At 43.7% G+C, this 23,389-nt stretch overlaps 1 protein-coding gene across 3 annotated transcripts; it reads left to right on the top strand.

Moving 5' to 3' along the window:
• The first annotated feature begins 6,970 nt into the window (after positions 1-6,970).
• LOC117142493 (GATA-binding factor A) lies at positions 6,971-21,710 on the top strand. 3 transcript variants are annotated; one of them, XM_033306522.1, is made up of 4 exons: positions 6,971-7,677; positions 19,401-20,021; positions 20,084-20,360; positions 20,433-21,708. In XM_033306522.1, the coding sequence occupies exons 2-4, from the start codon at positions 19,530-19,532 to the stop codon at positions 21,119-21,121; spliced, it is 1,458 nt and encodes a 485-aa protein (XP_033162413.1). In that variant the 5' UTR covers positions 6,971-7,677; positions 19,401-19,529; the 3' UTR covers positions 21,122-21,708. The 3 variants fall into 3 exon arrangements, with proteins under 3 accessions (XP_033162413.1, XP_033162412.1, XP_033162411.1); XM_033306521.1 differs by lacking the exon at positions 6,971-7,677 and adding an exon at positions 15,504-15,999 and having other exon boundaries at positions 19,401-20,012; positions 20,433-21,710; XM_033306520.1 differs by lacking the exon at positions 6,971-7,677 and adding an exon at positions 15,505-15,999 and having other exon boundaries at positions 20,433-21,710.
• Positions 21,711-23,389: the final 1,679 nt, after the last annotated feature.

The raw sequence follows: 23,389 nt of genomic DNA, 5'->3' as shown, positions 1-23,389 counted from the left end.
TACAAAATAAATAAGTTGTAAACGCAAGGCACTCGGACTTTGATGGCTCTACCAGGATGCGAGGTACCTCGGTGGAGATCGTTATATTTCATTGTCAACAATTTGGCAGCCAACCAAATTGATCCAAATTAATTTTAATGACCCCCACGGACCACAGCGCGAGACCATAAAATCTTAACAAGTTGGCAGGCAAGAGACCAGCCAAGGGGCACCCCAGAGACGAGGACCCCAGATCTCGCGCGGATCACCGAACCAGTGGAGCAGTGTCTAAATAGCGATTTGGTGTCATCGCTTAAAAGCCTGTCCGACGCACAGTAACGCCACCGCCCGCAGCCGCTGCTTTTGATCTGCTGTCGGCGGTACGGATGGCATGGCTCGGATGGTATGGCATGGTATGGCAAAAATGCCCCACAGCCCGGGAATGGAGTCCAGTTTGAGTTCGAGCCAAAGGAGGTATGGTATTAACGCCTTGCGCTTGGGGTCTCTCTTTGTCCGAGCCTTCTTTTTGTTTTTGGCGTACGCTCGATCAATTAGGCAAACTTGTTTTACGACCGCTTTTATTAGCGTCCGCTCTGGCCGGCGCTCCAAGTTTACCGAGTCGAACTCAAGCCGCGGCTCCACTGGGGAGACTTCCACTTGGGCCTGGGACCCAAGTTGGTTGCGGTTTCCAGACTGCGGTGCGAATGAGTAATGAGACGGCGGCCCCAGCACCCGGCAGCTATGGAATGTGTTGGCAAAAATTATGTGCAGCGTCAAGTTGTGCAAGTGGAATTGAATGGATTCGGGGGAATCGAAATGGAATGGCCGGACTGGTGGAGGAGTGCTATAGAAAATAATGGACACCATAGCAATGATCACACCTCATTTAGCTGAATAAAAAACATTCACTTCTTTTCTAGTTTTTTTTCGGGCATTGTAAAACTGCTCCAAAGAGGGCTAAAATCATATTTAAAGTTGTGAATCGAAATGAATGTATAGTTCTGTATCTCTGATGATAATCTTATGCTACTTATAGATAATTTCAATCTCGAAAAGATTGCATTTGAATTAAGTGTATACACGACATCCTAAAGTAATAAAAAATTCATAATCTTTTTCCGCCCTTTTGCATGAACAGCCGTCTTGAAAGGAGCTGCTGCTACCGCATACGCTTTTTAATTAGCCCCGTCGGACGGACACATAAAGTATATCGGAATCGCAATTGTATTTATGCTTTCATAACTCGGCAATCCGTAATAAGCGTAGCACTAATAGCTGCCGCACCTGCAGCCAGCGGCACATCCTCTGCAGCAGCGAATTAAAACATTAGCGACCAACCTGTTCCATTTCCCATTTGCCATGGCCAAAAGCGAGGAGCGGAGGGCAGGCGAGACGGTAAAATAATAATTCAATGTGACAGGCAACAAGATACGACAGCGGGCGCCATTTTTCAGATGCCACAGCGCAGCACTCCCCTTCGCCAGCGATCCCCTGGCACACTTACTATGCTACAAGTTGCAGCGCACTGACATTATCGCCGGAATTATGACAGACGTACAACGGCGCAAGAAATGGGGGAATCGCCGGTTGGATGGGGGGTGGGGGCTTTTGGCAAGAGCGATCCGCTAATCTCCGGAGCCTTGCATGCATTTGAATTTCTATTAAGTTAATTGCAATTGGCCAAGGCGAACGCGCATTTGTTCATGTCCAATAACAGTCAAGTAACGATTGTTTCTACAGGTAGAGAAAATTATAAATGATGTGATGTGCTAACTGCAATATTTAATAGTTTAAATGGAATTAAAACGACTAAGCTTGTGTCACACGACCATTTAAGCAACTTCTCTGCCAGATAATATCTAATATACTTATTAAGCTGCTTTTCTCTCCGTGCAGATGTGATCGCGATAGAGCAGAGGGCACGGCTGGGTCATCCAATGTGGGCATAAAAGCCGACATAAAGTCGAAACTGTCAACTCCCCCACTCCCTGTGCATTTAATTAGCCAGCGCTGACCACCTAGCACGGCGGCCTCTTGAACCCGCCTCGGTACTCAACTGGATCTCGATCTGGCCCCGAAAACACCGAGCCGGGTCCATAGGCGCCACTTAGCCAACTTCAAAGTGCGGCCGCAGTCGCGGGTCGCTGGTGGTGCATCTCCCTCGGGACGGACCGCAAGCTACCATCATCGTCAGCGTCAATTTCATGGCTGGCATTACAAATCGACAAACGACACGAAAATGCGCTTTAACAACTCGCAGTTAAAATAGATAAAAGCCGATAGTCAGACGTCGCCGGCCATATGGAGGATTGCGGGGTATTCGGGATTGGGCTCAGGCTACGCTAAGTCCGTTTACGAATGCGACTATCATTTGTTTTGGCCAAAGCTTGGGAGATCCAAAACAGACAGATTATACTCAAGAAAAAATGGTTTCTATTAGTTGCCTGTATATTTAGCTTTCTAAACATCTCGATGAGATTAATTGGACCTGGTGGGCAGGCTGATATGGTATCTGGGGAATTCTACCCATCTAAAAATAGTAATAGATAGATCCTACAAATATATAGAGACCATAGGAGACTTACGGATTATTATAACTCTGTAATAATCATTATGCACTAACTATAAATATATATATTCCTGTTCATATTCTCATTAAAGCTGTTTTCAATTCCTTTGTTTCTATTGCCCTGCAACTCTATCACAAGATCATAACCACAGACACACCCAGAAGACCAGTGACGTCACAAAAGCCACAGCAGCAGCATCATCATCGACTAAACCGAGTTCGATTCGAGTTCTAGGAAAATATATCGAAATTCCGAGAATTCACACGAAAGACAAAACGCGATTGCTTTGGATGAGCCGCACAGGGAGGGAAGAGCAAGAGGCGAAGGAGGAATGGATATGGGGGATATGGGTTAAGGTATTCCCTTGTCTCGGGTCCCTTATCACAACTCACGCGCGTCTCGTTCCATTTCGGTTTTCGGCTCGGACCGACCCGAAATCACATTATCTTTGCTCTCCGTTGCGAGATGGCGACGCAGCTAATGGATACGCCGCATCCACATCCATATACGTATGCATGCACAAGTGCATATACATACATATATAAGGCATAACACATATCACAGATGACGACGATGATGATGATGGGCCTTCCCTCTCGCTCTATCTGCACCGTCTCTTTCGCAGACGCCGCCCGGACTGGAGGAAGATTGAAGATGCGGCGCTTATCGAGGAGGAAAAAGAAGCAGGGAACGCAAAGATGAAGCCCGAAAAGAGTTCACGATGGGAGTTGCAGCAGTCCCATCTCCTCCGCATATTTCTGTGTCGTTCCTTATCGCCCGAGCTGCAGACTTTGCCCCTGCCCCTGCCCCACCTCCACTCCACCTGGGCCATCGCATTTGCATCGCATCAGGGAATGCAAGTTGGGCGAAATGAGCTGGGAAAGGGTTCTCTGGGGCTCAGAAACGTGGCGCCAAAGGAAGCGTTGAAAATGGTACTTGATCTTGATCGCGATGCCTCTTGCCGACTGTAATTTAGACGGCGCCTCGATCCTTGCCTCACACTAATGCACTTGCAGCTTTTAAATGTCGCCAGGGGCAGTGGCACTCCTTCAGTCGTATCATGATCACGATCCAGCTAGGCCACTTTGTGATATTGTAATCCCCAGCGGACTTGGCCGCTCTCTTGGTCCGCTCTGCATGCACTGGACAGGCAAGTTGGTCGTGTGAATTCAATTGGAATAATTAGTGATATCATTTCGGATTGCTTTGTATTCAAAAGAGAACGATTGTTGGTTATGCTATCCACTACAAAGAAGTGGTAGTTGCACTTGCATACAATAGAAATATCCAAAATGCAATAAAAAACACAAATCGATAAACAATATAGTAACCAATACCATATACCGCTATTGTAATTTCAAACCCATTTCTATGCGTTCATTATGTTAGCATCATTCACCAAGGAATGCCTTAATAAGCTATAAAGAAACCATTAAACCTTATGGTTAACAACTTAACAACTTTGTTGGCCGGCGCCAACTTAACCACAAAACTAAAGTGAAAGAGAACCCAGATATTGGCCATAATAATTACAATGTATGGCACCCACTTACGACGAGCATCGCTCATATCGAAACCGGGGACCAAATCTATGTTTGGCATCCTCTTCAATTAGGCGCCCGCGAAAATCCTGCAGGGCTTTTCATTAGTTTATCGAACGGCACTGGTGGGGGAAATATTTCAAATGCTGCCCTTAAAAAGTGGTCCCAAGCAGTCGCAATTAAAGGGACGACTTCTTCTTTGGGCCCCTTTTCACAACTGGCGCCGCTTTCGCGGACCCTTCAACGTGAGAAAATTCCGCTCGGAATTGTATAGGCAAAATGTCTTGTTATCGAGCGCCAGCATACCTGAACAAAAATGTATGTGCGTATGCTTGAGATAGGGGCCAGAAAACCACAGCCACATCCAACAAAAAGCGTAAATGTCAAAATGCCAAAATTAATTGCAATGGCAGTGCGCTGGATAAGAGGCCAGAAGGAGGCGAAAGAGCCAGAGCTGCCACGCCACCTCAAGGAGTCGGTGTCGGAGGCGAAATCCCAATCAGACCTGGTCGTAAGCCACAGCCCACTTTTTGGGCGCCACAGAAAAGGGGCAGGGAACTGGGCGCAGGTCGCAGGTGCTGATAAAACTGTGGAAAAAGGGGATGTTGAGGAAAGATAACATAGTTCTATTAATTCGCAGGTTCCGTAATTCACCACAAGTAATAATATTGGTATTAATATATCCAAGTTAAAGAATAAAAACTTAAAGGATTTTTTACCAATTACTCTTTAATCCAGTTAGAAACAAACCCCCTTTGGGGCGCCTCTGCTGTTGGCCTGCAGCACACTCTTGGCCACCATTACAAATTCTACCACTTTTGACCCTGCTGCGACGAAGTGGCGGCTTCTGCCCCGGCCCACAACCTCGCCACGCCACGCCACACCCCGGAATCAGAACCACAATCGAAACCAGACCAGACCCGGGCTATGGCCTCCTATGGCTGTGGCTATCGCGCCTGGAGATCAGCAGGACGCCGCTGCAGGCCGACGGGGCAGCTTGCAACGGAAACCCGTTTCGGGTGCCACACATTGCTGGTCCCCATTTTGAGGTGGAGTCAGAGCCATGCGGCAGCCGTGCGGCGATTGGCCAGTGGATATGCCTCTGGAAGTGTTGTTGTGCTGTGTCTGCTGAACCCACCACCCCGCACTTCAATCCTCCGTCTGGCTTTCGTTAAAGCTTCGCATAAATTTTGTTGCATGTTTGGGGCGCTTCATGTCCGTGCCACAAGAGTCCGTCCGTGTATGGGTATATCGCACGGCTACACGCGTTTCAGGTCCAATTCATTTGCAGCCCGCTTTTCATTCTCCGTTCCGTCGCCATCTCCTTCTCCGTCGGTGGAAAACTGGTGGGGGAAAACGCATTTCGTGTCTGCTTTTTTCTTTATGATTTGGCCTGCTCGTATTTTGGCAGTTCCAATAAATAATTGAACTTTATCGTCTGCTGGCCCGCTGGTCATTTAATAAATTTAATTTGTGGTAATTGAGCATTAGGCTTTGACCAGACTTGAACACGAAAATGTTCCACGAAATGCTTATCGGGCTGTTCCCGCCTGAAATTCCAATTGAAAATGGCAATTTTTTAGTGTTGACGCGTAATTAGTAAACGAGGAAGTGGCTGGATGCGTAAGAAAGCTGATTGCATCTTTTTGTCTTTGTTTTTGGGGGTGAATGTGTCACGAAATGACAATCTTTCAAAAACGGAATCTTATATAAATATGACTATATAATTGCGTGGGTAGAGTTCACATTAGTCACTTCGTACATATGTGAAATACCGATAAGTACCATGACACGAAACACTCTATCAAAGATTAAAATTTCATTAAAGAGCAACTTCATTTGCGTCAATTTATTCGTACTTTCAAAAAATTTGAAGCCAAAGATGAACAAGTTTATAATTCATCTTTTGTGGCTGTTTTTCAATAGAAATCATTTATGAAGTGATTTTAATTATTGCACGATAAAGTTAGTCATTATAAATAATAACAACAAATCGTTTATAATCTTCAACCCCATAAGTCAACGTATGTAACTTGCAACCACATAATTTTCGTATAGAAATCTTTTTGCAGCGTAGTAATTAAAATTTATTCATCGAAACCAGCGTTAACTGATTGCTTTATCTGCATTATGACAAATGAATGGCACAACTAATTTGTAAATCAGAAAGATTTTGTTTATTCTCACCTCTAAAGTTCGTTCCGATTGAATGTATGTAAATGGCATCAACTTAATGAAGACATTATCTGATAAATAAATCAAAAGTGGGCGTTAAACCTATAAATTGCAGGCCAGTACTAGTACGAACTCGCATATATGTAAGTATATATAAGTAAGTGTATATAGCATGGCTGTTAATTGCGATGGGAGAAGAGTTATGAAGGTGCCAATTAAAGAGCACATAAAGTGTGGATTTTACCAGCGGAAAAAGGAGTCTTGGCTTATGGCTTTGATATTGGTAATTTATTCCATTTATTAGCGCATATAATGGGCTTAAACGGCGAAGGGGAGACATTGCGCATACGCCGCGTTAGCCAGCACAAAGTGGGCTGTCCCCAGAGAGTCACGCTGTCTCTCTCTGGCTCTCATCTCTCTCGCTCTTTCGCTCACCAATATCTAAACAGCAAATCAAGCTAACTTTAATATGGCCACATTTTGATTAAGTAAGAGAGCGAGCTAGCAGGACGGCCTGCTAAGCGTGAGAGAGAGAGAGGGAGAGCACGCGATGGCAAGGCAACACCCACTTTTATATCGATAGCGAGCGTGAGTGTGTGTGCGTGCGTATGGAAAACCCGTTTGTTTGCCCGCGAGAGTGCAGTCAGTCGCTCTCTCAGCGCACATCCAACCGGAAGCCCAAAAGAAACGCGCGTGTGTGACCGTATACCACGTCAGTGTGTGCCACAGTTTCCCCATTCCAATCAGAACGCGCACACACACTGCTGCAGGCGCCGCGACAAGGAGTCCCCGTCGAATTTGAAATTCCTTGCCTTCAGTTGGATTCCGAACGTTTATGCGCGACACGCGAAACGCAGCGAATGAAGCGAGCGAAACGCGAATTGCCGTCGCCAAAAAGCAAAAATAGTAGTGATCTATAACAGCTATCATCCATCAATTGAAAACTGGAAAACTGACCGTTTTTAATAGCTCGCATTTTGATTAATTAAGCGGGTTTCGGTTCTCACATCCGCCGTTTCATTGGCCATCTTTAGCTAACTGAATAGCTGCCGAAAGCAATAGTGTATGTGTGAGTGATCTGTGATCTTTGCCTTTTTGTTCATACCCATCAAATATTTGTGGATTTCGTGTGATTTGTGGCGCTTTTATTTGGACTCCGGCATTCAAAATCAAATCAAAACCGCGCACACATAACAAAAACTCACAAAACGATTGCTGTGAAAACAATAAATGCGATTTAAAAGCAGTTTACATTTCTGTTTAACCGCCCAACAAAGAGGCCATTAAGTGCCATAACTGCCAATTGGCATACGAATCTTGATTAGCATAAATTACACAAAACCATTGGAGATACGCAGACGAATCAAACGGACAGAAAAGAGAAGATATTCTCTGTTTATACACTGAATAATGTAAGTTGAAATTTATTTTAAAGCATCTGAGTTAATTGGCTATTACTAATTTTAATTTAATACCTAACATATGTTATAAAAACGGAGTACAAAGTTCACATCACATGAATGAAGATTCAAAAAATCCTTCTTGGAATTCAACTAACTTAAAAAACTTCAAGGATCTTATAATTATAGCTAATGAACAATGAAGAAATTCTTCTATAATTCTTGCTTACGAAAACGTCTTTATTTTTACATCCCCATTTGTTTGAGCATCAGAAAATTAAGAAACTGGTTTCAACTCCAGTGGCGAATCATTAGACCGCTGTTAAGTGCCATTCAATGATCTATTTCAATGATTGGCGAACTGCAACTTTGTGTGAGAACAGTTACAGCTTAAATTAGACATAAGCAATATGATCTGCTATATCAATTAGCTAAGCTAAAGCTCGACTACAACACAATCTTTATGGATCAACAATGAAATTAGCATGGGACTAATGTTGAACATGTAAAGACTGCGTAAGATAACGATCTAAATAAATAAACTCGTTCGCGATAGTCTATGACAAAGCTGGTGGAAGTCAATTCAGATGCATTTTCAGATACCCAGAAGCCAACGGGGTGAAAGGATCGTAAATTTGGATTTCCAAACAAAAATTGGCAACTAAATCATTTTCGATGGTGCCATTAGCGGCTGGGCATATATCAAATTTATACTGCCGCGGGCATTGTTGTATTTATCAATAATTTAATTGAATTGTAATTTATGCGCTTGCGTTTTATATTCTGGCATTAACTGCCATAAAATATAGCAATGCCATAAATTTCAGATCAACTTTTGAGCTGTCAGAGAGCAAAGGAAAGGGGTTGTCGCCGGGGAGGTTTTGATATGAACTTGGCGTCCATTGGCAGTTGACATGAGTGCAGTTTTGTTTCGATTAGCTCCCCTTTGAAAGACCAAGTGTCAAAAATCTTTCAGACTTCCATTTGCTTGCCCGTTATTGATGGGAGCCAGCCAAACGGCAGTCGAGTGCTAAAAGCCGTTGAAAACAGTGAAAAACTGGCTCTTGTTTCATGAATTTTTCAACACTCACTTGCAGTGCCAGTAGTTGGCATAATTACTCGCACAATTGCACTGCAGATACATATATTGCCGACTCGGGCCAACCCCAACAAAAGACTCCAGCGCAAAACTTGCGAGAACAACGGACGGCAGTCATTAACATTCGAATTAACATTAACATTAACTGGTATCACTATTCATTAGGGTCTCGACTCCTCTCCGCTCGAAACATGGCCAAAACTCTTTGGTAATGCACATAAATTAGAGCAAGGTGTAAGCAGCTGACAAAGAAGGGGCGAGGGGGTTTTAGAAAGAAAGAAAAGAAATGAAATGGCTTGGCTACAATTAGGCATCTTGAACAGACTTAATCGATCTTTTGGTTTCACTTAAAGTGGTCTTATCGTCTACAATTTGTGGTATACATAGATATGTAATATTCTCTGCGGGTATATTTATATTTTGCAAACAAAGTCTACAATACTATAATGGTAATGGTAATGGTAATATTGTTAATTTGGTGCAAAATAGGGATTGGGACTTAACAATTAAGGAGAATTGTCAATTCCTAGGAAAAGCCATGGAAAATGGAAAAAAAAATCTTGATAAATAAATACACGCTTTAGTATATCTAATCGCGATATAGGTGCACAATAGTCCTTGAGCTGTTAAAACCTTGACAACCCTATCATTTTTAAACTTATCCTTCACCAGACCAATTAGTTACCTTGCAACCCTTTGCTACACTTTCACTTCCGAGCAGAGGCCACGAATTTGTCGTTTTTCTCAAGGCACTAACAAGTGCCATTCCATAAAGCAATTAACTGCTGGCGCCACCACTAACTGGACAACAGAATGGATGACCCAGACATCCGAGAGGCCGGAGAATGGAATCCCATAGGGCCGGACTGTGTTGACAATGACACAACATGACGGCAGATTCCCGAACGCAGGAAAATATTGCAAAAAGTGCCATAAAATCATTAGGTGGAAAACAGTAAGGGCAAGTCCGTAGGGGCCATAAAAGCAGGCCAAAGGCTAGCCAATCTCATGCCCTTCCATGCCATCGGAGGAGGTCATGAGTCAAAAGCGCTGCGTGTGACCAGTGGCACAGGTTACATGATCCCTATTCCGTCCATTTGCAGTGGGTTTTTGGATGGATCTGTGTGCGTGTTTAAGCGCCTTTTAATTTATGACACTTTTATGAGACCAACAGAAACCCATAAAACTGAAATTGGCTTCAAGCATCAGGAAAAAAGGCAAAACAAAACTAGTTAAATGGCTCTGACTTTGTCTCCAGCTATGGCCCGAAAGAATATTTTGGGAATTGCATCATAAATCCTAACCCAAATTGCCTGGCGAGGCCAAGTCAAAGGTCATCGAGAGGTAGGGTTACCAGGCACCCGAATCATTATTATTCGATATCTACTACAGTAGAATCAAAGCGTTGAACCAAAATATATCTTCAGAGTACGAAAATATTTGCATACAGAAGTATTACATTTCTAAGTTCAAGTTATTTCTGACTTGTGCTTGTATAATATAGTAATGCATTCATTTTTTCCCGTAACTTTGAATAAAAGGTCAACGGCTCAGAAATAAATATTTTCTTAATTTTCTAAAGCGACATGGCAACTCTGCTCGGCAACCCCCAGGCAAACTTGGTTAAAACGCAAACAGCACAGCCCAACCTAATTATGCAATTTCAACACTCGCTCGCCAAGCTGACCACCAGCCCACACAGCACAATCCCAAGTAGACCAAACTGAACTGAACCCGGCATGTAGACATATCCATAACCATATTCATTCAGGTAGAGCCGGCTCCGAGAATGCAGCACGCAAGTGGAAAGTGTATCGGCGGCAGAAACAACTGGCAGGCGGATGATAAATGCCCTGGCAGCACTTTGCATCGAGCAGGTCAACGGGCCAGAAACACCGAGCCCAATAGGAAGTACAGCCCTGGACTGGAGACCCATTGACCCACCGTCATGGAAGTCCTGCCGTGCCCTGCGAGACGACGGCTAATTGCGTGTTAGCCAAGGACCCGACCAGCAGATAGGAGATCCTGGCGAGGTCCTGGTACTTCTCGGTAGCCGGGAACTTGGCGTCAGCAGTCTGAGCTGCTTGCTGTGTGGGTTATATGCGCTATATTTTGAGGAGATTCTGAAAACATTGAAAACCTACTAACAGAATTTCTTTAAGTACATATTATTTCAATAAATCATTCGTTGTTTTTGAATGTTGTTATTAGGAAATAGTCTGCAGATCATTTTTGTTTTTTTTTATGTATGAATAATAATATTTCTCGGATCCATGTGAAGCACTTGAATCAAAACATTCGGTCACTGTTCTCCAATCCTTATCCGCAAATATTGTTTACCAGTGGCTCAAGATTAAATTCCTATCGCACTTCCACATAAATCATATATGGTATAATTTTTAGTCTGAATACAAAGAGTCAGTCCGATAAGCTCGCCTTATTCATGGCGATATTGCTATCAAGGCGGATTTATCCAATCGGGGCCTTGCGGAACCCACGCAAGGGAGGCGTAATCTCCGCACTTATCGGTGGGTCTTAGGGGATGCTGTGGTGCTCGAGCTCCAACAATAAATTCTGCTGGAGAAAACTGATTTCGATACCGCCTGCAGTTGAACCTTCTCGTGATATTTCTCAGGCTTAAAGTTCATCTGTGGCTCGGGTCGGCGTCAAAGGCTAATAAAAAAACTTTCGAATACTCCCGAATGTACATTGGCCTTCTTCGTCATTAGGTGGCCATAATTAATTAATTAAAGGCTAGAGAAAATTAGGCGACATCTTTTCACAGTCAAGAGCGCCGATTAAATCTTGATTTTTCCACAGCAATTAATTCCCCGCGGCCCCCCTCTTTCTCCGCGTGTTTCTCTCTGATCTCACAAATGTAAATGTCACCCAAGAGGGAGCGAGACGTGAAGACATAAGCCGCGCCGACGCCAAGACACTTAAGAGCTTTGCTCAGGAGCCGACGGAACGAGCGGCGGAGTGGGGGCCCAATCGAGAGACACATTCGAGGCAAATTCCTCGAGAATCTGAATATGTCGGACCGCGTGCCGAAAACTTGTCACTGCCTTCGCACAGCGATAATACTTATGAAATCTTAAACATTTTCATAATTTTACTTAACATTCAGTTACCTAAGAGTGATTGAATTTTTCTCAGTGTAGAAAATAATATCAGGGAGAAATGGGGACACCTCCTTGGTATCGTTATAACAGCGGAGATCAAATATATCCGATTTAGACGCCATCTATGCTGGCCACTAAGGACAACCGAATAAAGTTCGTTGCTTGAGTCTTTCGTTATTCACACGCTCCATGGAAAACTGACAAAAAATGGGCCAACATAAGAGTGCGCTCACCGAACACGGATACGCGTATCTCCCTTGTAATTAATTATAAAACAAAATGCACAGCCAAATGTAGTATTATCAGTACCAGAGTTGCAATAAGTCCCCATTTCCGCCATCAGTTCCCTGCCGAAGGCACGGTGATAAGCATTAATGCGCCTCTATCCAAAGCGATGTTTATAGACTGACACACACTAAAAATCAGCGATTGGAACAATCATTACGGAGAGGGGCTGGGGGCTCACTTATCTTTCCATATTCAAATTGAGTTCTTTGCTAGCTCTGCGTTTTTTTGTTGTTCGGCAATTTGTAAGTAGCCGTCGCACTTCAACTGCGTTTTAGTTGCCATGTCAAGTGCCTCCTTGAATTGAGTGCGGGCTGACAAAGGAGGAGGGGGGCTGGGGAGCAAGTGGGGTTGGCGCAATGAAAACTGGAGCCCGGGGAGTTACTTTGATGAGTAACGCCAGCGGTTGTTAAAAAAGAGCCCCTAATGGTACTGCGATAACGAAACCAGATCGCAACTTTCGTGGCGCTAGGAAAATAACTAAACTTTTCTAGCAGTAAATAAAAACTAGTTTACATTTGGAGTGCTTTGATATATGTGAAATTTGTGATAAGAAGTCAATGCTATTTAGTCCTATTAAGTACCAACAAATTCAGATCTATTAATGTCCTATAATTATTTTTAATAACTTTAAATAATTCTAAAAAGTATTAAAATATGTCATGATGACTGCAAATACTCATAAAACGCTTTCTCCTCACTAAAGTTCGCCCGATATCTCGTCAATAGCCGCATTGGCCTTTCCCAAGTTGTGATGAAAATGCGATCAAAGAACCCTGCTCATCTGAACCTCCATCCTTACTCCCTCGGCTAGATGCATTTGCGACATTAAAGACGAACCAAAGTCCATAATTACAAGCCTCAAACGACCTAAAACACTCAACAGCCGTGGGCCAAGTATGTCTTCGTCTGCCGACGACAGCTGGAAGATTCTCATAATTACGCATAAAGAAAGAAATAAACATACAAATTTGAATAAAAACGATATAACCGCAGAGACATCGCTGCCACGGCCACGGAGGTTGAGGTTGAATCCGAATCTCTGGATCTCTGAATCCGAGGCTGGCCTGGCGCACTTCGGCATTAAGAATCGAACCACAAATCCACTTAAAATCACTACAAAAACCAATAAAGATCGCTTTCATCTTTGCCGAGAGGGAGATCCATGTACCCAGCGAGCGGGGTAGAAAGACGTCGATGATGGCGATGACGATCAATGGGAATTGTGATCATCGAGATGCAAAGTACCCGAGAGTTAGACTCCACTGGGTTCCCTTCGAGCGGGGGCAGGAGATAGTCGGAGAAAGGGGTCGGCCGGGGCGGATAAGCGGTGACGCCACTTTGAAAATTCTGGCGACATTTCCCCGACCCCGAGAACGAAGTCAATTGAAAGGTTTTTCCATGGCTGGAAAAGGATTAGAGTGGAGCCGGGACAATTATCATTTGTCTGCACGTTATCAATGGGCTCGGAATGGGCCTGCGAGTGGCTCTCCTGCACTTTCTCCAGAGCCTTTCCCCCGACAGTTTTTCCAATTTCCAGGAAAGCGCGTGCCAGCCCCATTCCGTTCGATAAGCCACATAAAAACTTTATCGCCAACTCCAGCTTCAAGTTCGCAGTCGCTTTCAGATCGTGTGGATGATCACATTAACGGTCTGGCGCATGATATATAAAGCTGTTCACAAATTAAGGTCCATTAGCGCAGCAGGATGTGTCAGCGCGGATTGAAATATGCGCATGTCCGCCTGCGCCGCGTTCCTCCACCGAAAAGCCCATCCCTGCGGTTTTTGTTTTGACATCATCTCCTACCTACCACCATGGACTGGCTTTGTGACTGACTTTCCTCACCCTGCTTTTGTTCTCCTTCCTTTTCTGCCACCTATGCTTTGCATTTTAATGGAGTGAACCTGGTCGCTCTTTCGCTCAGCGAGAACCTTTTCTTGTTTTGGCCGATTGCCAGAAACTAAGGCAAATTGCTTGATTAATGACGACTCCTGGGGTCTCCGTTTGCTTTGCGAGTGATTTGTGGTCGATCTGCGGCTCTGAATCAGGAAACTAATGGCTTAGGAATTGACGAATTGAAATCTAGAGTTCATTAAAGGTTTTGCCCTAATATGGCATTACATAATGGTATTTTTAGCACTTTTATGTATTTAATTTATTTCCTAATATTCAATTCCTAATATTCATTTGTTATGCAGTAAATAGTAAAACTGTTCCATGCTTCTATGTGTGCTATTTCATATATTTGTTATTTAATCATCGTAAAAAAACATTATTCAGACTATTTTATCTTTACGTATGAAAGTCGCGTATAACCCCATTAAGTTACTTATGGATAGGTATTCAGTCAATCCATTTTCCAACAATAAATTGTGATTCCCCTAGCCCTACTTGCAATTTGAGTCATCTGAATTTATCGCCTACCATTAGGAGCTATATAAACACAAGCACACACGGGACTGAGCGATCAATTAATTCGAGCCTGTCCAGATCCTGTGATCCTTTCTCGGGGATAGACACACGCCCAGTCCATATAATGAGCTGCTGACAATGGGCTGGACCTACAGTGCCCACAATATCGCCTCGGTTTTCTGATTTCTTATACACGCAGCAAAAATTATATCAACTTCAAATGAATATTTAGATGAAATAAATTGTATGTATTCACAAAAGTATCTACAGTAGGTTTCTTAATTTGAAAAAAGATAGATACTTATCTCTTAGTTAAGGAAAAACATTTCGATTTTTATATTCAAAATATAATATATTTTAAGAATACTTATTTGCATATATTAGTTTACATCTTCTATGCCTTTTCTCTCTGTGTAAGAATAGGATAAGAAATGGTATAGGATTCGGGATCGGGGTCTGGAAAAGCGGATTAGGAAAGACGAGTGGTAGAGTGCCTACCGTTCTCCGGTCTCAAGTGCGGACCTGCCTCGATTTCCCGGCTCAAGTGTGCGGGACATCATTTTTCAAGACTTACATGAAATTGACTAATTTTCGAGTCAGCGCCGCTGCCGACGTCGCTGCCAGCGTCTGCGTACCGAAATGCACCTACAAATTTTTACCTGTCAGCCAAGTGCATCCCGCTCACACTCGTGGCGATTGGGTGACATTGCGGCAGTGGACGAGGGGAGCGGGAAAGAGAGGCGCGATGACGACGGACTGCCCATTGATGAAATTGACTTTTTATGTTGTTGCCGTTGACTTCTTGCCGTTCCGCTGCCAGCGCCGCAGTCGGCGTCGACGTCAGCGCCAACGGCAACGGATGGAACTGGATCTGGATATTTGGGATTAAGTTTTTGTTTACTCCGGGTCGTTTTTTAGTTTGTTTGTTCGCCTCAAGGAAGTCGGATCGTTGTGCTCTCGCTCTCCAAAATACAATTAAACAAGAGACAACGAAAGTTAAGAAAACAGAGACAAAAGCACCGGAATCGGTTAAGTGCTCGTAAATGGATTAAAACGAAATTTATCGCTTTATAGGCCACATTAATCAAATGTCTTACAACAAGGCCCATAAAATGACAAATAAATAATAAACAAACGTCGTGCAAAAGTGCAATAAAACATTTCGGAGCTTGTTGCAATTAATCTGAATGCATTGGTGATACGATTATTTATTAACGTCCATATCAATAACATAACTAGCTGTAAAGCAGAATCGTATCAAATCGAATATATCGAAATCGGAAGCTAAATCCGAATCGGTTTCAACCTCAACTTGAACTGAGCTGCTTGCGTGGCCCATTAATCATTCTAAAAACGAGCTGCGATCGCGAATTTTTCGGCCATAAATCATGGGCATCTTACTGAGTGACGGCGATGTAAGTTTACTCCAAGTTTTTCACGTTTTTGTTAATATGCCACCGAACTTGTGCTACAGCTTCTTTTTTGGGCTGGCATATCGTGTTCCGAACTTGATGTAGTCTTTCAATCATAAAAACTACTTTTTAAATTGGCACTATGTTGATAATTAGAAGTATGTTGATATAAGACTATGTTAAACGTTAAATAATCAATTTTGAAGCATTATTCCTTTAAGAACATTTTTGTTTTAATTTCTAATACGAGTAATAGTAGATTTTATATACATGTGTATGGTATTATTTAGTTTCCTAAGAAGCGTAAATACTTCTTAAAGACTCTACTTTAGTTTCCCTAGATACCGCTGAAAAGTTGATCAGTTTCATAAAGTTGATTTGAATCGCATCGACATTAATAACTCCTTAATCTACTTGCATCAATTAGTTGTAGTAAAACGACTATCCTTAGATGAAATGAGCCTCGACAGGCGGCAAACTTAAATGGCTTAGCGATTAGGCCAAAACAAAATCCAAAATTGAAACAAGTCACCAGCTTGGTGAAGGATCCGCGGAGCGGGAGTGGGAAGAAAGGGGCAGTAGAAAGCACGGTGAGAGCCAGGAATAGCGAAGATCAATGAATGAATGAGTCAAGTGGAGGTGGCTGAAGTGGCGAGGAGCGGTGAGCAGTGGTGAGTGGAAAACAGGATCCGCCACTTGACGGCAGAGCGCCAGCTTAAGAGCGGGATGAAAACAAGATACAAGCACTCAAAGCGCCGCTCATCCTCGTCCTCCACTTATCCGCCGGGCCCCCTCCACCATGGGTTCCTTCTTCTCATCCTGGTTCTGACTCCTCGGCCTTTGTTTTGTTTGTTGTTTTGCGCGGCCATTCCCGCTCAAGTGGTTTTCTCTGTTTGTTTTTGTTCCTTCATTTGCGGTGACAAATTATTAACGTTATACTTGGTATAGCTATAGGTTTCGGTATCCTCTTTTGATTCACGTCTGCTCTACACTTGAAATAAATTCAATCGTATTTTCAAATAAAATATATTCGATTTACCTCAAAGAAAATATGATTCGTATAAATTAATTTTGTGAAAAGAATCTTACACGTATGTACATATATATTAACATTTTAGCACTTTTCCGACAATAACTTCGCTAAGTGCACTTTTTTAAATTGATTTTTTATGGCTGTTAATTTGAATTCCTCGCCTCCTTTGGGGGATTTCGCGGCTTGTCCCTTTTGCTGATCGCTTTTTAATAAGCGCCAAGCGTCCTCTCCCCGACTCGCCCATTGGTATCCCATACGTCATGATCCCTTCGACCCGTACTAAAGGTAAGAACCCCTCTCATCGCTTTGCCTTCGACCGGCTTGTTGACAATTTTTCGTGTGGTCGCCGCCTCCTTTGATCTCGCCCTGCAACTTCCAATCCGACTTTGACTCCATCGCCATCGCATCTCTCACTCGGCGCTCCTTTGATCGAGTGATCTTCTGAAGGGAGCGACGTCATTATGCACGCGTGGTCAACTCTTTGATTGCCACCGTCGCGCCGTCCCTTTCGCACGCAGGCTCCGCTGGAATTTGGGTAGTTGCAGCCGAAAATGATGCACCGATACTCACCTATCCCCCCTCCCTCCCCTGCCTTCTATGCACGCAATTAATTTGTTTTGACAGTTGCGTGTTGAGTCTTAAATATTATTGCTCATACGTCACGTTGCACTCGATCAATCAGATGGATTATCCCAGTTTGATTTTGCTTTGGGAAATTAAAGCTGGTTAATTGCTAAAAACTAATGTGCAAATTAAATAGCTATATATTTTAAAAATAAATGTACTATAACGATGTACATATACACAACAAAAGGATCTTAAGGGTGATTATGAGAACTGATAAGAATAATTTAAGTACTTCCATTCAAAACAATAAAATATATTTCTATTTATGTTTAGATATTTTACATATTTAGAATTAACTAGAGATAGGTACTAAACGTACCTTCGAATTGTCTTATACTAAATCTATGTTGCCGACGGCATTTTAATCCACTAATCCATTGCAGTAAATTCTTGCCCAACAACTTGCCTGCCAGCAATTACATTCAACTGCATTTAAAATTTTTAATTTCATGAATATTGCCAAACTTTGCCATTCCGAATACCCCGCCCCTTAAGTGGCCATCTGTTTGCAAGTAAAATTTATTTGCGGCCCCCAAGAGGCAATGTGAATGAGAAAAATTAAAAATTTCATACATCATCGCATTAAATTTGTGGGATAAGATAAAGACGTCAAATGTTTCCCCTCTTTTTTCGATTTTTTTTTGGGCTGGCTGTAAAGGCAATTTAAAAATATATTGGAATATATCCGCATAAATAAAAATATGCAATTGGCGCCTTAATTGAAAGCGATGTGAAGCACAGATTTCGATGATCGCTGTCGAGTTACGTTATTGTTTTTTTTTTTATTATTTTGCCCGCGCTTTTGATTCTTTGGCTGTTGAACTTTTCTGAAATAGGAATACAAATATAAGTGTATGTGGGGGAAAACAGCCAACGCCACTTGAAAACATTTCCCTCATTTGGTGCAAAAATGTTGAATGAACAATGAAAAACTGTGGTGAAATAAAAAGCAATTGTTTCGCTGAATTTACAATGGATTGATTAAGCTTGAAATTATTTTGCAATAGTACATTTAAATTGTTATTAGATGTATACCTATTCCACAGCTTCTTCATGAAATCAAATATATGCGTACTTCCCAATATTTTTTTATTTCAAAGTATGTACCCAGTGCCTTCAAATGACACTTTATGGCATGTCCCTCCATCTCCCCCCAGAAATCGAAGTGCCTACGCACCAGATAAGTGCTGCGAAGCCAAAGATACAGATGCACAAACTCACGGATGCCCGAGATACACGAGCAGTGTGGAGATGCAAGACGCTGAGAGCGCCATTAACTCGAGTTGCCAACTCGAAAGGGCGCAGTCCGGGAAAACGAGTTCCAGCGTGGAGGAGGGGGCAACGTTCGGAGCAGGGGTGTTGAGCAGCCGCAGGAGCTGCAGCAAGAACCGAATCCAAAATGGCTGCCAAGCAAGGGGAGTTGCCCAAGTGGCAGAGCATCCAATGGCAGTCCCTGAAGGAAAGAGATGGAACAGGGAGTTGGGAGAGGGATTTAAAGGGATGGAAGGGCAGATGATCTCTGAAAGATGTCCTACCTTAAATGGTCATTACTTTTAAGTTATTAGCAACATAATATTCTGCGAATTTAAAGCAGTATATTTAATTCAAATGTAATACATTTACATTATGGACATGCGACACCCATTTTTATTATATATTTTATTTATATATTTTAAATATATTTTTCAATTAGAACATTATTTTTAACATAAAGTTTATATATGCTTGTCCTTTATGCTTTCAGTCCACATCGGATCAGCAGTCGACTCGCGACTATCCCCACTTCAGCGGCGACTATCAGAACGTGACGCTGTCGGCTGCCTCTGCATCCACATCCGCATCCGCTTCTGCCACCCACGCCGCCGCCGTCAAGATGTACCACAGTAGCGCCGTTGCGGCATACACGGACCTGGCTGCCGCCGGTAGTGCGGCTAGCGCCGGAGTCGGAGTCGGTGTGTCCGGCTATCACCAGCAGGCGGTAAACGCTCCCGTTTACGTGCCATCCAACCGACAGTACAACCACGTGGCCGCGCATTTCGGAAGCGCTGCGGCGCAGAATGCCTGGACCACGGAAGGATTCGGATCGGCGCATGCACAGTTCTACTCGCCAAACGCCGCCGTGATGATGGGCTCGTGGCGCAGTGCCTACGATCCGTCGGGCTTCCAAAGATCCTCGCCCTACGAGAGCGCCATGGACTTCCAGTTTGGCGAGGGACGCGAGTGCGTCAATTGCGGTGCCATATCGACGCCGTTGTGGCGACGGGATGGAACCGGACACTATCTGTGCAACGCCTGCGGACTGTACCACAAGATGAACGGAATGAACCGGCCGCTGATCAAGCCTAGCAAGCGCCTGGTGAGTGCAGTGAGTAGACCCCGTCCATCATCACAAGACTTAAGTGCTAATATGCGTTCTCCTCACCTTAGACTGCCACCCGGAGGATGGGCTTGTGCTGCACCAACTGCGGCACTCGGACCACCACACTTTGGAGGCGCAACAACGATGGCGAACCCGTGTGCAATGCCTGCGGACTGTACTACAAGTTGCACGGTGTTAACAGACCACTGGCCATGAGGAAGGATGGCATTCAGACCAGGAAGCGAAAGCCCAAGAAAACCGGCAGCGGTTCGGCGGGAGGAGCGGGCACTGGATCCGGAACAGGCTCCACTTTGGAGGCCATCAAGGAGTGCAAGGAGGAGCATGGTAAGTGGAGCATGAGAGGAAGCAGTCTAGATTTAACCAGACACTCACTCATCACCTTTTGCCCATCTACAGATCTCAAACCCTCGCTCAGCTTGGAGCGCCATAGCCTCAGTAAGCTGCACACGGATATGAAGAGCAGCACCAGCAGTGGTAGCACCTTGATGGGACATCACAGCGCGCAGCAGCAGCAGCAGCAACAGCAACAACAACAGCAACAGCAGCAGCAGCAATCGGCACACCAACAATGCTTTCCCCTTTACGGACAGGCGACGACGCAGCAGCAGCACCAGCAACATGGCCACAGCATGACTCCATCCTCTGGACAGGCACAGCTGAGTGCCCGCCAGCTTCACGGAGCGGCAGGAACGCAGCTCTACACGCCCGGCAGCAGTTCCGGCGGAGGCAATGCGTCTGCCTACACATCGCACAGTGCGGAGACGCCGGCCCTGAGCAACGGAACTCCCTCGCCCCATTACCAGCACCACCACCACCTCGGCGGATCCCATGGACACCATGTGACGGCGGCGGCGGCCCATCATCATTTCCATGCCGCTGCCGCTGTCGCCGCCTACGGGGTGAAGACAGAGGCGAGTGCCACCAACTACGACTATGTGAACAACTGCTACTTTGGAGGAACCTTCGGTGCGCTCGGAGGAGCTGCTACCACAACGGCCATGGCAGGCGGAGCGGCCAGTGAACTGGCTGGCTACCATCACCAGCACAACGTCATCCAGGCAGCCAAACTGATGGCCACCTCGTAAGGTTAGAACTCTGGGCTCTGGACACTGGCTCTGTGATGTGATCTCCTCCTCCTCCAAAACTGCACCCTCACTTGAAGCCTTCCTTGGAATCATGGCATTGAAAAGACTTTAGACATTAGTACTACTCGGCCTCGTTTGCAATTTCGTTTAATTAAGTTTAGCTAATTGTGTGCCTTTCTGTGACGTATTTTCCCCTGAATTAGCTAAGTTTAATTGAATTTCGGGTCGCAAATGGGGCTTTTCTAGTTTAAGAGCTGCCTGAATGGCACTTAGTTTTTATATCTTGTAAATAACTAATAGCAATTCTTGTTGTACAAATCTACGTCTATATGTATGTGCTTATCCATCAAGTTTTATGTGTGTGTACAGATATTGATTATCGCTTCGTTTATAGTGTAGTTCCATTTAGGTCCTTATCATAAACATTATCTTGTTCAAGTAGCTTAAATATTTTATGTGTATTCCGCACTTCCCCACCAACCCACTTAATAGAACATTTAGCAGTAGGCCTATGTAGAAGTCTAGAATTAATATCGTAGCTCTGATCCCATTCAATATGAACGCTAAATAAAGATTGTATTAAATTATGCAGTGATTTTAGTATTACTTCTTTGTGGATTTGATATATAAAACGTATAAGTCTGCATATCAAAACTGAATACACTGAAAATTCAAATCGTTTTTGGTCAAAATTGTGTATTCCGTCCTGTTCTACTGACGAAGTAGTTTTATCATATCTGTGAGCTTTTAACAGAGGTTAAGTTGGAAAAAAGCGTTGCCTACTTTCAAGCGCGGCTTCACTCTACCTTACATATTTACTTTACATATGAATGCTACTAAACAGCACTGAAGCATTTTTACAACGTAATAACTATTTGTATGCCGCCAGCGAAAATATTTAAAGTCCAAGTGAACTGCAAATCAGTAAAATAGTGTTTCTGTTACCGTTGCCAATTTGCTTATACATTTTCACAATAATCACTAACGGGCTAGTTGGTCAATGTCAGAGTGTCAAAATGTACCATCAGCCAGGTGATAAGCAACCAAATCACACAGGCGTGATCTGCCTGCCAAGGTGCCAATTTAACAAGCCCAATCGAAGCTATTGACCCCTTGGCGCCAATTGCACGTGATCAGGTGCGGATTAGCCAAAAGCCATGGGAAAGCCCATGCAATTATTTGTTTTCTTTGCCTTTATGACTTTGCTAAAAAAAAATATATACCGCAAAAAGTGATGGAGACGGGTGATTGCATCACTTGCTCTGGCAAGCTGGCAGTATTGAAAAAAACCAGGAATGCACCGACAAGTGTGAAAATAAACGCCAATAAAACATAAATACAAAAAAAATCAATACGAACATTAAACTCGTTTGTTTGGCGTTTAAAGAAAATAAAACGCTGGTTAATCATTCAGCCGAACGTTGCGCAATCACAGGCTTCACGAGTGGGACAACTTTTGCCGGTTCGACAGCTGTTCAATCTCGGCTGGATTTTGTTTATATTGTTTGTATGGGCTAGTCGGTAAGGAAGCAGCTTCAATTTAAGATATCGCAATCCGCAGACACGAATTTTTGGTAATTTCTGCACGCAACTTGTAAGCCCAAAAACCCGAGAGAGATGAACATGGATGATATTTTGGATATTCGGTTATTGTCACAGCATGCAACATTGAAACCTTGGGGGAGAAAGATTATAATAATAATTATAATTCACATAACAGTTGAATTTGCATATTCACGTTTTCGTAAACTGCGGCAATTAAGTGACTTCCCCAATGACAAATGGGTTTTGGAGATGCAAGCGTGAGAAAAGGTAAAAATACAACATTTTGAACTTTGTTTTTCATTTCTAAATTTAAGGTCTACAAAAGAGTGGTAAAAAAATGTTAATAGCCAATGAAAATGAATGCTACTTATTGTCACGCAATGTATTTTCATGGCTCAATTACGAGGGGGTTTGATTCATCAACTATGCCTTCACGAGCCAAGTTTGTGGGCCACCTCTAGGCTAAGTATTAATTGGGGAGACTGCGTAACAGAAACTTGCAACCAGACTACACGCGACAAGCGCCACATGGAAGGGGAGATTGTGGGCATCGGTGGCCCGAGGCATTGGAGCACGAAGAGTCCGAAAACCGGACAACACCCGTGACAATGAAGGGGCATGGCGGCGTCGACTATCCCAGGCAGACAACTCCAACTCCCGTTGCGATCGAGTTGCGTCTGCGTAATACCAGAAGTAGTCAACAGGTGAACAACTTCGGGGGAG

Source organism: Drosophila mauritiana, chromosome 3R, assembly GCF_004382145.1.
Source record: "Drosophila mauritiana strain mau12 chromosome 3R, ASM438214v1, whole genome shotgun sequence".
NCBI lineage: Eukaryota > Metazoa > Arthropoda > Insecta > Diptera > Drosophilidae > Drosophila > Drosophila mauritiana.
This window is presented reverse-complemented; position numbering and strand designations above follow the sequence as displayed.

What these genes read in the sequence shown, in the direction of transcription:
- LOC117142493 (XM_033306520.1), top strand. Translation starts at nt 15,973, where the DNA reads ATGGGCATCTTACTGAGTGACGGCGAT. An exon ending in GCAAGCGCCTGGTGAGTGCA is followed by an intron (nt 20,022 to 20,083) that starts GTGAGTAGACCC and finishes TCCTCACCTTAG; the next exon opens with ACTGCCACCCGGAGGATGGG. An exon ending in GGAGTGCAAGGAGGAGCATG is followed by an intron (nt 20,361 to 20,432) that starts GTAAGTGGAGCA and finishes GCCCATCTACAG; the next exon opens with ATCTCAAACCCTCGCTCAGC.